The sequence below is a fragment of the Tympanuchus pallidicinctus genome, unplaced genomic scaffold (assembly GCF_026119805.1).
Source record: "Tympanuchus pallidicinctus isolate F22 unplaced genomic scaffold, pur_lepc_1.0 scaffold4, whole genome shotgun sequence".
NCBI classification, from domain to species: Eukaryota; Metazoa; Chordata; class Aves; order Galliformes; family Phasianidae; genus Tympanuchus; species Tympanuchus pallidicinctus.
In genome coordinates, this window is record NW_026294758.1 from 29,720,886 (window position 1) to 29,738,006 (window position 17,121).

At 34.4% G+C, this 17,121-nt stretch overlaps 1 protein-coding gene across 4 annotated transcripts in view; it reads left to right on the forward strand.

Annotated features, from left to right (window-relative positions):
* CHD1 (chromodomain helicase DNA binding protein 1) overlaps positions 1 to 17,121 on the forward strand; it is a 48,259-nt gene that overhangs the window by 15,315 nt on the left and 15,823 nt on the right. For all 4 annotated transcript variants that reach the window (XM_052701134.1, XM_052701137.1, XM_052701138.1 and 1 more), the window contains exons 6-24: positions 1,614 to 1,763; positions 2,093 to 2,361; positions 3,794 to 4,019; positions 4,782 to 4,882; positions 5,120 to 5,298; positions 6,552 to 6,679; positions 7,187 to 7,403; positions 7,972 to 8,061; positions 8,864 to 9,054; positions 10,108 to 10,296; positions 10,617 to 10,779; positions 12,401 to 12,553; positions 12,977 to 13,048; positions 14,423 to 14,572; positions 15,138 to 15,286; positions 15,541 to 15,637; positions 15,717 to 15,812; positions 16,269 to 16,445; positions 16,598 to 16,758. In XM_052701134.1, coding sequence (XP_052557094.1) covers positions 1,614 to 1,763; positions 2,093 to 2,361; positions 3,794 to 4,019; positions 4,782 to 4,882; positions 5,120 to 5,298; positions 6,552 to 6,679; positions 7,187 to 7,403; positions 7,972 to 8,061; positions 8,864 to 9,054; positions 10,108 to 10,296; positions 10,617 to 10,779; positions 12,401 to 12,553; positions 12,977 to 13,048; positions 14,423 to 14,572; positions 15,138 to 15,286; positions 15,541 to 15,637; positions 15,717 to 15,812; positions 16,269 to 16,445; positions 16,598 to 16,758 — 2,958 coding nt within the window. The remainder of the gene's footprint in view (positions 1 to 1,613; positions 1,764 to 2,092; positions 2,362 to 3,793; positions 4,020 to 4,781; positions 4,883 to 5,119; positions 5,299 to 6,551; positions 6,680 to 7,186; positions 7,404 to 7,971; positions 8,062 to 8,863; positions 9,055 to 10,107; positions 10,297 to 10,616; positions 10,780 to 12,400; positions 12,554 to 12,976; positions 13,049 to 14,422; positions 14,573 to 15,137; positions 15,287 to 15,540; positions 15,638 to 15,716; positions 15,813 to 16,268; positions 16,446 to 16,597; positions 16,759 to 17,121) is intronic.

The following is a 17,121-nucleotide window of genomic DNA, read 5'->3' on the forward strand; positions in this document are numbered from 1 at the left end:
CAGTGAGAAATGAGTAGGCATAGTGACCTGTGTGCTTCACGAAAGCTGCATAGAAATTGAATTGTCCTGTTATTCCTCTTGTTCCAGTTAAGAAGTCATTGTAGTTCTCCACTTTGCTGGTATCATCTTAAAAAAATGATAGTTGAAAAAAAATGGCAAGAAAAGCCTAACTTTGCAAACTTTTCTAATGATGAATTATTATTCATGGTCTTCCCTTACTTAAAAATTTGATTGCACCTAGTACCATCCTCTGTTACAAGAAAAACATGTCTAGGACACAGTAATAATATGGTCAGTTCTTGGCTTTTGTTCTATAATTCATCTGAACAAATATGTTTGGTTACTATTTGATGAAAAGATCAAAGATTTCTTCATAGATCAAAGATTTCTTCATATGTAAGTTGGAATGTGAGCAAATTTTAGAGGATGGTTCTTGGTATTTGTAGTTCACATAATTCCACATAAATACAAGTAGGTCATGGATTTAATTTGATTGATTGATGTTAAATTTACTGCCTGCAGAAATCTTTTAATGAGACATGATTTTTTACTATTGGCTACATACCACCTACACGTGCACATACATGTCTTGGGTCACTAGAATTATGGGAATGTCATTTCTTCCAGCATCCAATGTGTATTTGAGTAGGAGAGAGAAAGTCAGAGCACCAATTCTTAGGCTTCATGATTAGAAATTTAACAGATTTTTTGTACTATACTAACTTTGATGAGCATTAGTACTTCTCTAAAACTTTGGTTCAGGAAATTTAAATCTTGTTTTGGGTGTTAATTCTAAGATTCAGTAACCTTTCAACAATGCGTATTAGATTTTTTTTTCTTTTTCATGGAGCTAGGATTATATTTGCCTTTATACAGTCAGAGATTGGGGCAAGATACTATTCATCAGCTGGTGCATCTTTTCTGTTACAAAGCTGAGCAAGCTTTGTGCACAGCTAAGCAGGAGCAAGGAGACTGTGCTTGGTTTACTAACTTGTAGTACGTATGCTGCCTGGTTGTGATGCTCTGATTTATGGAGTGGGAAGCAGGATCTTTTGGGAGCCAGTGCTTCTCACAGCTGCTGCAGTTCAAGTCTTTCAGGGTGTTTCTCTAATCTGTTTTGCATTGTTTTTTGATCCCAGTGACAAAGTTGCTGATTCTTTACATGAGCCACAGAGAACATAAGTGTTAGAAAATGTAGGACCCTCCTGAGATTTTATGGTTTGAGTGATGTGAGTTCAGATAAACGTGTATATTTCTAGCTAGTCTTGTTAAATACTTCAGTTTCTTAACATGAGTCATAACTCATTTCTTCAAAACAAAATTTATGTAGAAATGTAGATTTTCGTTCTGTTTCAGATGTAACCTCTACCTCTTTAAAATAGGAAACTTATTTTAACTCCCTTTCAAGTCATTGAGCATTTTTATTTATTGCTAGTGGCAACAATTTTTACTCAGTGATGACTACTGTCTGTCAACTATAATAGCTGTTAAAAAAACATTTTTATTCATGTAAAGAATACTTAAATTACAATAGACACCTTTGGAGAAATACCTTATTTAAAAAAGAAATAATGGAAGGGTTTTTTTTTTCTATTTGTATTTCAATTCTGCAGTGAAGACTGGCAAATGTCAGGGTCAGGGTCAGTATCAGGAACTGGTTCTGATTCTGAATCGGAGGAAGATGGGGATAAAAGCAGCTGTGAAGAAAGTGAATCTGACTATGAGCCAAAAAACAAAGTCAAAAGCCGTAAACCTCCAAGCAGGTAAGATATAACTTGTGTTTCAATACTCTGGTACTATTTCTAAAAAGCTGTTTAGTATTGTACTGCTACTATATAGGCAAAATGAAAAAGGCAAATGAAAATATAAATATAGGCAAATGAAAAGATAAATATTAATTTTAAAATTAAGTAATTTTTTGAAGCTATGAGAAATAGTAATGATACTAATACTTTGTACTGAATGCCTCTTTTTCTTTGCTGTAATTGAAAGTAAATGGGCAATCGAGCTACATGTGTTTAGAAAACAACGTGTAAGAGTTGTGTTGTCCATCTTGATACGTCATGGTTGTATGCATCTTCTTGTCTTCAAGAATTAAGCCAAAAAGTGGGAAAAAGAGCACAGGACAGAAGAAGAGGCAACTTGATTCATCAGAGGAGGAAGAGGATGATGATGAAGATTATGATAAAAGAGGATCTCGTCGCCAGGCAACAGTGAACGTTAGTTACAAAGAAGCTGAAGAAACCAAGACAGATTCTGATGATTTGCTGGAAGTTTGTGGAGAAGATGTCCCACAGACTGAGGAGGATGAATTTGAAACTATAGAGAAGTTTATGGACAGTCGAATTGGCCGAAAAGGAGGTAATGTTTAACAGTGTTCCTAAGATAAAGGAACACATGAAAGTACAACTTCAGCCTTCCTAGTTGTAGATCTGTAGTGTCTGTAAACAGTAATAATTCTAAAATATCAGAATTGTTTTGTTCACATATTCATAAGGATGTTCCTTTCTAGGTCCCTTTCTAAGCGTTTCAAAGTCAAATATTGGAGAATTTGTATATCTACATAGAAAGCACAAAAATAGCGGTTCATATTGCTTAAATGCATACCATATTATTAAATAACTATTTATACAGTTCAGCCGTACTTCACTGGTATAAATTGTATGCAGTGAAGAACAGAAAACAGTGCGGATAGATTTAACCGCTGACCAGTAACCTGAGCTCTGAAAGATTGTGCTGATAATGCTGAACTACTGAGACTGTGATTTCAGTTATTGCTATAGAAATTATCTCAATATATATGCACTGTGTGGCATGGCAACAAAATGCATATAAAATATCAGTGATTCTCTATTGTGTGAATTACTGGAAGTATCATTTTGAAGGGTGGTAGACCTTCATTCATATTTCCAGCAGTGCTACGATGCGTCGTCCAGCAGTTCTGTTTTATAAGTTTGAGTCTGCAAATTATGAGTTCTAACTCATGCAGGTGTATGTATATACACATATATATAAATATTGTGTAAATGTGTACACAGTCTATCTCCACGCTTGCATTCTTTCCTTTCAGCTTTTTTTTCCGTTGCTGTCCTAAATTCTGTCATGTCTTGCCCCCGTGCAGGAGTGCATAATGTCCCTGCTGTGCTCAAAGTCTTCCGGACTAAGCTTCTTATAGTCTGCCCAGATGCTGTTGCTGCTTGTGCTTTATTTTGCTGTGGGCACTCTCCTTTGTTTCATCTGGCCACTGCAGCTCACTGGGCTCATGTCCTTACTTGACTGTCCTCACAGAAATGAGCCTGCTCCTTACTGCTAGGATGCTTTAGCTGTGTAATATTTTTCCCAGGTAAAATTCTAAAACCAGAAAATGTAGTGGAGCGTGTTGAGAAAGAAATTGATTTATAGCAGCCCTAAGTTATTTATGTTTCAAACATAATACCAAATGTCTTTTATGTGTTCAGAAATAAGAATAATGCGACAGAGGAGACATCAAGCAGTGTTAGTAGTGCGTTCCTTTTCAATCAGAAGCAGGAATTCAAAGAAAATTCTCTTGAGAAAAGATTAGATATTACAGGTTAGATACAGAAGTTTTAATTTCTTTATTGATCCGCTTTTGACTACTTTGAATGGGTTAACACACCTATTGTAATTGTTCAAATGTAACATGAGAGCTGTGTATATTAATGATTTTTTTTGCTCATATAAAGATACCACTAGATGCTGTCTGCAGGTTATTTCTTACTGGTTAATTTGTAGCAGTACCCACTTAATAGTTACGTTACGGTTTCTTCCTCAGCCACTGGTGCCTCAACCACCATCTATGCCGTTGAGGCAGATGGTGACCCAAATGCTGGGTTTGAAAAGTCAAAGGAGCCAGGAGACATACAGTATCTCATTAAATGGAAAGGCTGGTCACACATCCATAACACTTGGGAAACTGAAGAAACACTGAAGCAACAAAACGTTAAAGGAATGAAGAAACTGGACAACTACAAGAAAAAGGATCAGGAGACAAAGCGATGGTGAATATTTCTAGGAGAACTTTTTCACTTGTTTTGTAACAGTGTTGATATTTCATAACAATTGTTTTGTAACAAATTTGTTTCTGAGACCTGTTAATCTCTTTGTGAGTATGAGGCTTCAATTGTTTGTACAACAGGAAGACTAGAACTTTGAAAGCTGAAGCCTCCTTAATGTGAGCTAATCTGAACCTGATTTTAGCATTTGTTATAAATAAATAAAATCAGAGTTCTGTAGTAATTTTGTTAGAGAGACTAATGTTTTATTGATGCCTTCGCCATTTATTATTATATTTATATGAATTTAGTTTTATTATTTATTATTTTATTATCATTTATTGACTTGAGAACCTAGAACTGAAATGTAGTCTTCCTGGTCTTTGGTTTTATTAGTATGTTTGATATATTAGTGAATGCTGGTGACATTTTCAGCATTTTTGAGTGAGATGAATTCTTATGAAATAGGCCACTTTCCATAATGTTCCATGAAAATACCCTATAAAGTATGCTACTTATTATCTTCATTATTAACACTAGATGTATCTGATAGTAATTCTGTATTTTTATCATAATTTTTAGTCTCTAATAATGACACAGCAAGCACAGATGCAATGTTTTTTTGGAGTAGGAATGTCAAAATTGTAACCCTTTTAAAATAAGCTTTCTAAGTAGTGTTTCTGTGATGCTTCCACTCAGAGTTGCTTGATTTTCCTAGTTTTAAAACTACTCATTGTAGTAAATGTTGTAAATAAATTCCCATTTCAGGCTGAAAAATGCTTCTCCAGAAGATGTGGAATATTATAACTGCCAGCAAGAGCTTACAGATGATCTGCATAAACAATATCAAATAGTGGAAAGAATAATTGGTATGTTATAAATCTAAAGCAGTGTTGACAATATTGTTAGCGCATTGCTTATATTTGCAGTTAAAAATTTAGAATATTACCAACTTCTTTTCTAATCTAAAACAAAATTTCAACAAAAGAGAAGTTGTCATACTCTGTTACATGGTGCTTATATATGCTGTCTTATCATCCACATTCAGTGTTGTCTTAAAATACAGAAGTAAATATTCACTTAATATTTCTAATGCTTTTCTGCAGCTCATTCAAATCAAAAGTCAGCAGCTGGCTATCCAGACTACTATTGCAAATGGCAGGGTTTACCTTATTCAGAATGCAGCTGGGAAGATGGTGCTCTCATTGCCAAAAAGTTTCAGGCACGCATTGATGAGTATTTTAGCAGAAATCAATCCAAGACTACTCCCTTTAAAGACTGCAAGGTGAGTGTATAATTGCAGTAGATTTATAATAATTTGTACTGTCTCTGCCTGGGTTGTGTTGTTAGACTAGAATAGAAGAAAATAGAAGAGAATGGAAGAGAGTAGCTCAGTCAGATGGGACCTTCAGAAGTCATGTAGTCCAACTGCCTGACCTCTCCAAGTTAATCAAAAGTTAAAGTGTATTATTAAGAGCATTATCCAAATGTCACTGGCATGCAGGGGGCATCAGCCACCCTTCTAGGAAGTCTGTTGCTTTGTTTGGCCATCCTCATGGTAAAGAAGTTTTTTTCTAATGTTGAAAAGAGGCAAATGTTTTGGCTGCTGCTGAACAGTGTTCTCATGGTTTCAGAGCATTCTCTGTTTCTCACTGTGCTCACTTCTCCCTTCCTTCTCCCTGAAGCAGGCTACAGGTAGACAACAGTTTGAAAGAGAACATGGTGAGGATGAATCAGTGCTCAAACTGACAAAGTTCAAAGAGATTCTCCATGCCTTGTAATACCATGCTCAGCATTAAATCTGAGGGAAAAAATTAGGGAGTTACACTGTGGCCACTGTTTGGAGACTTACAGATCTGCTGATTAGAGGCTGTCTGTGATTGCTTTCTGTCAAATGATTCTTTTTTAGTTCTTGTTGTTTTATATTTTCTTTCTTCTTTCCCTCACCATAGTAAAGTACATCTATCTTCATCTGCAGGTTTGGCTCACCTGTGATGCTTCAGTTTTCTCTGCTGTATTGGTAGAGTGGCTTGCAAACAGCTGGATGGCAGTTTAGCTGCCAGACACACTCAAGCTGAACCACCACATTAGCTGTGAAAGTAAAAAAAATGTGAAAGTCTCATGCATTGAGAAATATGTATTATAAAACAGTTTTGAAGCTCGTTCAGAATTGTAATAGTTGTAGCTGTATAGTGATATATAGGCTAGGTATCACTGTTCAGGGTAGCTTTTTGAGATACTAGCCCCCTACTTTTTTACTGGCATTCAGTTACAGTATACTTTCTTAGTATTTTGGTTTGTCTGAAAAGAATGTGAACTTTGTGAGTGAGTTAATGTCATTCCAATGTGAAATCTAAATCAGCAATCAGTCTAATTTAAACTTGCAAATTGATCATTGTTTTTACATGGCATAGTTTTCAGTAACGGATTCATACCAGATGTGGTGATCCAAGAGATGCCTTCTGCTACATTTTCTGCAGGAACCCTTTTTGGTAACTTCAATCAATGTTAAAACTCATGCTCAGTTTGTTTTGTCAGGTTCTAAAACAGAGACCAAGATTTGTTGCACTGAAGAAGCAACCATCTTACATTGGAGGACATGAAAGTTTGGAGTTAAGAGATTATCAGTTAAATGGATTGAATTGGCTCGCTCATTCATGGTGCAAGTAAGTATAGTCTGTTTGTAAATTTTAATCATTTGTAAAAGTTTAAAATTGTTTTTTCTACATCTTCTTCATCTCCCTGCAGCTGAAAGTAGAACCTGAGATGACTGTTTTTGCTTTAAGTAAGTCTAAAGCTTGTATTACATGCTATGTCAAAGAACAGTTAAGCTCTGTTGCTGTTTTGCTTGTACTTTCCGTGTGGGAGTTGTTTGTATTTCTAAAAAGCAATCAAGCGAAATTACCTAAAGCTACAAAGGCAAAAAAACTAAACGAGATCTTCAGAAATAACGACGTTACCTCTTAGAGTACTTGGAAGCTTTTTGTTAACATTGGTAACTTGGTTTGAGGAAACAGTATATAAACTTCAGGATGTAGAATTGTGAAATCTTTTTTGAGAAATAGTGCTCAAAAGATAGTAATTTATTTCTTTGTGTTCATTCTCCTCTCTCCATTCCTCTTCACCTCCCTCCCTGTTTTTTTTTCTTGTTGTTTTGTTTGTTTGTTTTTCAGAGGGAATAGTTGTATTCTTGCAGATGAAATGGGTCTGGGTAAAACAATACAAACAATTTCTTTTCTCAACTACCTGTTTCATGAACATCAACTGTATGGGCCTTTTCTACTGGTAGTGCCACTTTCTACCTTGACATCTTGGCAAAGAGAGATTCAAACTTGGGCTCCTCAGATGAATGCTGTAGTTTACTTAGGAGATATAACTAGTAGAAATATGGTGAGTATCCTCCCTTCATCATTAGAAAGTCTAACTGGCAAATCTGATTCATTTTATATTCCTATCCTCTGCTAATTTGCAGTATTTTATTTAAGAGTGGGCAAATGCTTTCTAAAACAACGGGTTTAAGGTGCACATTTCAAGCTCAAATTATATACAATACATCCATGCATGGTAAATTCACATGAAAGATTTCCTACATGCTTACTAATAAAATATTAAAAATACAGTCTTATATTTGAAAACAGTATTTATGCAGGCCAGCCATAATCATAATATATTTTCTCAGGGTTTATTTTCATAATTTGTCTTCTGAATATTGATAATCTTATTTATTAAAGTAAAAAACGTTTTGTAGGAATTTGTTTCTATTTATTCAAGAGACTATGCTCAGCAATTATTTTGAAGGAAGGAATTATTTTGACTGGAAGTTCAGTCTTATGTATGTTTTGTGTTATGCTTCTATTTTGTGATGAAATTGTATGCATTTCTATTGCTGTAGTGCTAAAATTCATTTCAATCAACCAAACCTTTTTCTGCTAGCTTACTGTTCATTTTGTTCTTGTAGATAAGGACTCATGAATGGATGCATCCACAGACTAAACGTTTAAAGTTTAACATACTTCTGACGACATATGAAATTTTACTGAAGGATAAGGTAATCACATGTACTCCTTTAGGGAGATGGAATCGTTTGTCTGCTGTAGAACTTCTGCTAGACTTGCATACATTTTGGTTCTTAGTCATTAAATGGGAGTCAGGCATAATGGATTTTGCATTTTTGACATGTAACAGTGCACCTGTTTTAAGCACTTAGTGTGTTTCTGTAAGTGTGGTGAGGTTTTCTGCCTTCTTCCATTTCATCACGTGCATACCAGTTCCAGTTTGCTTGAACTTCTCTTTACTATAATGATCTCCTTCCATCTTGAAGAGCTCTACTTTCCTTGCATCTTCAAAGAACTGAAAAAGAATCATGCTCCTAGCCCCTAACATCTGCAATACAGTACTCTGAAATCCTGTGTGATTTTACTTCATTCATGTGCGCTGTCTCCATGATGGTAGTACAGTTATCAGTACTTTTTCTAAAAGTATATGGAAATTTTTGGAAATGGTCAATGTAAAGAGCATTTTGGCTTCATTTGTTTGCATGTGTTGGGAAGTACAGGTCAATGGAGACTTTTTTGTTCCTGTCATGAAAATTAATGTGGATCAAACTGCATTTTTTTCCTTTCTCCTCCTTTTAAACTTATTTTCTACTTCCTTGGGATGTTAGTACAGCCTTTCTGAGAGTCTGGTAAATATAGTAGTGTGCATAAATATTACTAAAAGCATATAGCTGTATTTATTTTATTAATATATGGAAAAAAGTTGTAGTATTTTTATCTTGGTTATGAAATGTAAGAAATTATATAATATGCCTAGCCATATAAGTGTTAATTCCCCACTTCCATTTCTTTTAGTCATTCCTTGGTGGTCTCAATTGGGCATTCATAGGAGTTGATGAAGCTCATCGTTTAAAAAATGATGACTCTCTTCTGTACAAGACTTTAATAGACTTTAAGTCCAACCATCGACTTCTTATTACTGGAACCCCTCTACAAAACTCCCTCAAAGAGCTGTGGTCTTTGTTGCATTTCATCATGCCAGAAAAGTAAGGAAGATTTCTGTTTCATGAATCATGAAACATGATTCACATGTATTCTCTCTTTTGTGAAGTTTTATGTTGTACAGTAGTGTTGTGATTTGAGAATCAGTAGAGATAAACATACTGTTGGAGAGTTTAACTATTCACTGTAAAGTAGATGCATTTATTTTTCACGGTCCTCTTGCTAGCTGTCTCCTGATATCATTGTTTCTTTTTGCCCTTATAGTGATTTATAAGAATGACAGATTAATGTATATTGGTCAGAACCCAGAGAATGCCTTACTATTAAAACTTGTGCAGCTTTCCAGTGGGGAAATAGAACAAGATTGAGGTTATCTTATTTTCCTTGATAATACTACCAATAATAGCAAGTTTATGCCAAGATGCCTGATATCCTCTGTTTGGGTCAGGTTTTTGCTTTAAATACAGTGGGCTTACTGTATTAACCTTATTCTTTATTGGTCTCTGTTTGTACATAGGATAAATGAGAGCTCATGTTAGAGCTCACATTCCTACAGGCAGCTTGAAAATACCAAGCAAATTTCATTTTCTTTGACTTACAGAGTGCACTGACTACTTCAAAGTCTTAGTGATCTAGTACTCATTCTTCATCAGTCTGAAGTTAGTTATCCTAGTCTGTTAAGCACAGGATAATTATGCTTCGCTTGTCTGTTCAAGGTGATAAAAAAAAAAAACATGAAGTTGTGTCTTATTGTCTGGCACACAGCTATATTTTCATGCTCTTCTTGATATATGTAGTAATGGAATCTCTGCAGCTATCCAACTGGGGCAATTGTAAGTCAGCAATTCAGTCTAAAATTTCATTTCACATAAATGTGTTTGAAACGTTCCATTCTTATATTTACATACAAATTATTTGGAATTTCCTATGAGCTCAAAATTCAGATATTTTAAAAAATTATTATCTTTAAATTAAAAAGAGAAGTGAGGAAGAAATCCCATGTATATGTGCACTTTTGGTATATTTTTATTTTTCATGTTAATTTTAGGGTTCACGGTATGTCACTGTGTTACACTTATTTTCTTTTACATTTTAAGATTTTCCTCCTGGGAAGATTTTGAAGAGGAGCATGGCAAAGGAAGAGAGTATGGTTATGCAAGTCTTCACAAAGAGCTTGAACCATTTTTACTGAGAAGAGTTAAAAAAGATGTAGAAAAGTCTTTACCTGCTAAGGTTGAGCAAATTCTGAGGATGGAAATGAGTGCATTGCAGAAGCAATATTACAAGTAACACCACTTTTTAAATTTTTCTGTTTTAGTGAGATGAATATATGCAGATTACTGAACGCTAATAATTTTCATAAAACAGTTTGAGTTAGAGGCAAAAAAAATAAAAAGCACCTTTGGTGATTTCAGGTGATTTCAGAACTGTGAAATTCTGTGAAGCAAACTCTTTGAGATTTATGTTGGTGTAATCTCTGTCCATTTAGCTTCTATTTTTTGGCATATTTGTTCATCTTACTCGGGGCTTTTTAGAATTTATTTGTTTATATCTTGCCCTCATGATTCCACATGTAGTTACTCACACTGTATATCTTAAATCATAGGTGGATTTTAACACGGAATTATAAAGCCCTCAGTAAAGGTTCAAAAGGCAGTACCTCAGGCTTTCTGAACATTATGATGGAACTTAAGAAGTGTTGCAACCATTGCTACCTCATTAAACCACCAGATGATAATGAATTCTATAATAAACAGGAGGCCTTGCAGGTAACATTACATTCTTTTGTGTGAAAAATGTTTTAGATCTGTAATATGCACACAGTAATTTTACAGCCTATTTGGCAATTTATTACTTTTATTAAAGTGCATTAGGAACGAACAAGATCTCTAAAATGTGCATCCTGGATTTTTTTTTACAATATGAAATATTGTAATGCAATACGAATGGAAACGCATGTAACTGGCATTGGTACACCTGCAATCTACGTCATAACATTAAGTTATCAGTTTTAAGCTTATTTGTAATCTGATACTGTTTTTCATATGCTCGCAAATGAGTAAAATGAGAAGAAACAAAAGTAAGGAATATCAAAATATGTCTGCTTGGGTTTTTTTTGTTGTTGTTGTCACAGATGAACATTAACACTACCAAAATTAACACTACCAAAGATGGATTGTGACTTTTTAAGTAAAAATTGACTAGAACTTGTATCAAAACTGTTGGAAAGTACACAGCAGTAGATATAAGGATTGTTGTCAACAATGTAATTTATATCAATTTTTTTTCTAAATATCTTTTTATTCCTGTAATCTTTGAAATTTGTAATTTAAATAGATTTTCCCAAAAATACTAGTTTATACAGTGACAGCTTGTGATAACAAGCTCTTTTGTATTATGAAGTATTTCTTAAAGGCAGAAGCTGTTTTGATTTCAAGTTGGCACACTCTACTGCCAGCTGATCATAGTACCTTTTAGAACTGCTTGAATATTATTTCTATTAATTGCAGACTTTAGTCACTTCTTTGCTCCACCTTATTAAATTTTGTCAGCTCTTACTTACAAAGGACATATCCTTCTCTTTTCTAAGCTAAGTAACAAAAGCATCTCACCCTGAATTTTGCCTTCTCCAGAGTTATGTCTGAACTTAAAAAAGGCATTAAATTAAAAGCATCAAAATCCATATTTGCTTTCTGTTCCCAGTATTCCTAAAGGAATTGAGAAAGCTCAATGGTGTAACCCACATAAAGTCGGTTAAGCTCCACAAACATCAGTCCTCTCACTGTCTTGCCTGAGAAACTTGATTGACAGGCTTAAAGATACTTAAGAGGTTTAAGCAGCAGCACTCATTTCTTTTTAAAAGATGGGAAGAAAAGAAGTTAGACTTCAGTATGGTTTTTCTTAATTTGGTTGTTATCAAATGTTAGTTTTCAATTTGCAGAAAAGAACTTGTGCCTACATACTAGCTGCTCAAGTTTTGAGGTCAGGTTATTTCTTTAATATTTTGACAAAGCGTTAAGATGCCACTTAATGAGCAGAAGCTGAGAAGCATGTTCCTCTTTATTTTATTTTTTTGTCTTCTTTTTAGTGAGGTAGTATTCGTTTGCAGTTAGAGTCAACTAAACTGAAATGAGAGAAAATTTAATGTTCAGATAATAATGCATAACAGTAAATCTAGCTGTGTACTGTTACAACTACCTGAAGTTGTTTTTTAGTTCTAGGACACTGTACATTGTATAACTGTGTTATGTATTATAATGAATATCAGGATGACTCTTTTTTTTTTTTCCCTCCCACATCAGTACACAGGAAAACAAGTCAGTAACTAAACACCTGCAATGTTGTTAGCGTTGAGATAAATTGATTTTATAATCCATATTTCTTTAATAGCATTTGATACGTAGCAGTGGGAAACTAATCCTTCTTGACAAACTACTGATTCGGCTGCGAGAACGTGGCAACAGAGTTTTGATTTTCTCTCAGATGGTGAGGATGCTGGACATCCTGGCAGAATATCTAAAGTACCGCCAGTTTCCCTTTCAGGTAATGATCTCAAGTAACCAAGAGGTGTTCATCCCGAACTTATGAAAAATCATGTTTTTACTCCGAGGGGGGCAGAGTAATGGAATACGTAGTTCAGATGTTACGAAATCTCCATTCTCTGTGATACTTAAAAGCCAAGTGGACATGGTCCTGGGCAGCCTTCGGTAGCAGACCTTGCTTGAGCACAGACAAGATGACTTCTAAAGGTCCTTGCCAGTGTTTCAGCCGTCTGTGACTATCTGTTCTTTACCATTTTGCTTAAGAAAAGAAAGCAACTTTGAATTTAAAAGATTTTGTGAAGGAGTATGTTAACATTCCTTCTTGTTCCTTCACGTTACTGTTTTATCAGTTGAAAAGTCAGGTTACTGTGATGGGAATATGGCTAAAGAATTACTTTTAGACTGTAGTTTTCAATCTCTTCAGAGACTTGATGGATCAATAAAAGGGGAATTGAGGAAGCAAGCACTGGATCATTTCAATGCAGAAGGATCAGAGGTATGGTAATTATTTTTTCCTAATTTGTTTTTTTTTCCCAAGAAGCACTGTATAAAAAGGAAGTTGATGACATTGAATTTTATGCATTAGTAAGGTTGAAATTATGTTATTCTTGCCTAGATTGTAAGGTTTACATTATGAATTTTTACAACATTAAGTAGAAAATGCATAGTTTATGAAACTAGTATTTAATGAATTGTGTAGTTGTAATATTTTTATATTGTTTCAATGCACTTTGTCAAAGTAGTTTTAATTAGTACTGCACTATAAAAATAATTCAACTCTTTTGCACAGTAAGACATGTCATTTACAAAAGTGGTGAACTTAAGCCTTTAGCACAGAAAGCATACTTAAGCAAGGGACTAAAGTGAGTTTTGTATTATGTACAATCATCTTTAATTGCTTTAAATATGGCTTCTGTTATCTTTGTTTTTATGCCACCTACTTACCGTGCCCTGGAGGGAAAAAATGATTTCTGATTTCTAACTGTTCCTTGTATATTACCTGTGAATTTACAGTCACCTCTGTTATAGCTTTTATTCATTTATTTATTTTAAATGCACTGGGGGATTTCTAGCTCGTTTAACACTCCTAATATGTGGGCCATCAATTTGATCAGGTGTTGTCCTTTTTTTTTTTTTTTGGTGATGGAGAGTGCTGTTTTTTTCTTGGTAATAGGATTATATTTCTCAGTTGATGATGAGTTTCTGTTTCTGCTGTGACTGAGGAGGAAAGACTTAACTCTGTGTTGTAAACTTCAAATACCTCTAAATCCAAGTTTACTTTTATCTGTTTAAAATTTTTAAACTTTTAGCACAGACATTGCCACTGTCTGAAATCTGCGCGGTTATACTGTGCAGTTTTTGAGGTGAAGAAGAACCTAAATGTCACACAGTTTCCAGGAAAGGAGGTGAATTCCACATTTAGACAGCAGCAGAATTATATTTTCTGTTCTATTCTCAATTTCTTTACTGAAAAAAATTATAAAACTCCATATATTTTTGGCCATTAATGAGCAGTGGTCTTCATGGAAATGTGTAGCATAATTTCCAGGACTCATTTCTAGTCGTGGCTTTTGCTGTTTGTTATGTTAGTTAAACTGAGATTTTTTTTCCCTATTTTACCTTCTCTTGAGTTTCATATTCTATTTTATTGCATATCTTAAGTTCCTTCTGTAGTCCTTCGTAGCTATCTCCAAATAATTCTGTGTCATCTACAAGCTTTATCATCTCATTACTCATCCTATTTTCATGCTGCTTATAAATATGTCGAACAGCAGTGACCCAGGAAGAGCAGTTCTACGTCATGTCTCTTGACTTAGCCAATTTGCATCAGCTATGATAAATAAAACTATTTCTTGTTTTGTGATTGCAGGATTTCTGTTTTTTACTATCTACCAGAGCTGGAGGATTAGGTATTAATTTGGCATCTGCTGACACTGTAGTTATATTTGATTCTGACTGGAATCCTCAGAACGATCTGCAGGCACAGGCGAGAGCTCATAGAATTGGACAGAAGAAACAGGTACACATTCCTCTTGAAGCTTCAAACTTGAAGGATGATTCCATACAGTAGCTGTCAGCTGTCTGTGTGGGCCACTGCAGTATTTGTGTGTTTAGAAAGTAATTAATAATTGAATGGTTGTATTCAGAAGTGTTCATAAATGCTCAATTTTTATTCGGTTTTTAAATTCCATGAAATTGAGACAAAGTATGGCAGCAGTGATGTATGGATGGAGGGGGGAGAAAAGTTCTGGGTTCGCCTGTTTAAGCTTCATTGGGATCATCAGGCACACTACCCTTAGTAAAGTATTTCATTGTTCTCTTTGAGTTTCTTCCGTTTCTTCTCTTGGAGAAGACATGCCTTAATAATCAGAAATACAACAATTTTGTGTATAGCAAAAATTGTGGCTAGTCACTGAGCTTAAAAAGAGACAAGTCTTGAGTTTATTTCTCTATTTTTTAAACTGCTTATGTGAAGACATCAGTGAAAAAATATTCATGTGTGAAGCCAGTCAATAAAATTAAAAAGATAAGTAGATGAGATTCACACTTCTCTTTGTTGTTTCTTAATGTTTTGAAATGTACAGGTTAATATTTATCGGCTAGTAACAAAAGGATCAGTAGAAGAAGATATTCTTGAAAGAGCCAAGAAAAAGATGGTACTAGACCATTTAGTAATTCAGAGAATGGACACAACAGGAAAAACTGTTCTGCATACAGGGTCTACTCCATCAAGGTACATTTGTGTTATCTTATACATAAATTTATATTTAATTTTTTTTGATAGATAAGTAAAAATGTCAGTAATTTCACTGATTAATAAAAGGCGAAACAAGATTAAATAAAATAAAAGCTTCAAAGTGTACTGTCTTTGCAGATTTTTGTTTCTGTACTAAGTTTTATTTAACAGTAAAAAGAGTGCTTAACTGGTTCATGATTAAAAAAATGTTCTAAAATAAAATGGTATTACTGAAACATTTTGTATTTCAGCTCTACACCTTTTAATAAAGAAGAGTTATCAGCAATTTTGAAGTTTGGTGCCGAGGAACTTTTTAAAGAACCTGAAGGAGAAGAACAGGAGCCTCAGGTAGGTAGATTTTATAGACAAAACAACCTAAAATATATATGAGTTATTTAGTTGTAAAGAAAGTTTTCATCTTTTTCAGGAAATGGATATAGACGAAATCTTGAAGAGAGCTGAAACTCGGGAGAACGAGCCAGGTCCATTGACCGTAGGGGATGAGTTGCTTTCACAGTTCAAGGTAGAGCTCTGTCCTCTTCCTCCTGTCATAATTACTTTTCTTTATAAAAACTACATGATGTTCTGCATCTGTTAGTTCTGAATCTCTTTCTAGTAAAATGTCTTTTAATCTCTACTGTCTGTGCAGGTATTTAAAAGTATGTAATGTGTTACTAAAATAAGAAATATTTATGAATGTGTTAATGACTACAGTTCTGGATTGTGGTTTCTTAATGCCTTTGATGTTAAGCAGCTGTGGTATTTTTAAACACAGTCTTAATTGATGACTTTTAGAAAGTGCTTTCAGCCCTGTAGTATACTTGAATGCCATATATTTTGTGTTACTGGTTAATAATATTACAGTGTGGGAACAGTTTATAAATGCATAAAATATGGAACATAGTTTCCCTAAAACATTAGCAGATAAGTCTTATTTAAATATAGCTATGTATTTACTACATATTTTTTTATATATGAGGTGGCAAATTTTTCCAATATGGATGAAGATGATATTGAGTTGGAACCAGAAAGAAATTCAAGAAATTGGGAAGAAATCATCCCAGAATCCCAGCGGAGAAGAATAGAGGAGGAGGAAAGACAAAAAGAACTTGAAGAAATATACATGCTCCCAAGGATGAGAAACTGTGCAAAACAGGTACCTCTGTCTTGTGTTTTTACGTTGATGTTTTCTTTTGGGTTTTTGCCTTTCTTTTTCTCCCCTTCTCTGAATTCATGTTTTTGTCAGACTAGATAAGACTTAACTATGTGTGAGTTATGTAGCTTTGAATTCTTATTCTGAAATTCCAGATCAGCTTTAATGGAAGTGAAGGAAGACGTAGTAGGAGCAGGAGATATTCTGGATCTGACAGTGACTCCATCACAGAAAGAAAAAGGCCAAAAAAACGTGGGAGACCTCGAACTATTCCTCGAGAAAACATTAAAGGATTCAGTGATGCAGAGATCAGGCGGTAAGATATGGGTGATGTGTATGTTTGTAAATGGATCAAACAGGTGTTTTTTGGTTAGTTTTGACTATTCTAGAGTTCAAAAATACAGAAAACAGCTGATCTGATTTATCTCAAACTGATTAGAAAACTTCCTTCCTAGACTCTTTTGTACATTTTCTACATTTTGTATCTTTTGTTCTCTGTGGTGCTGACAAAATGAATTATTATGTCAAAAATGAGCTCCATTTTGTGAGGAGAAAACTAGCTTGGAAGATGTCACCCAATTGTTTTACATTTGATTATCATAAGCTGCTCTTAATTCCTGCATCTTCTGACTGCAGCAACTTCAGAAAATTGTCCATCCAACAGGTCATCTTTTAACAT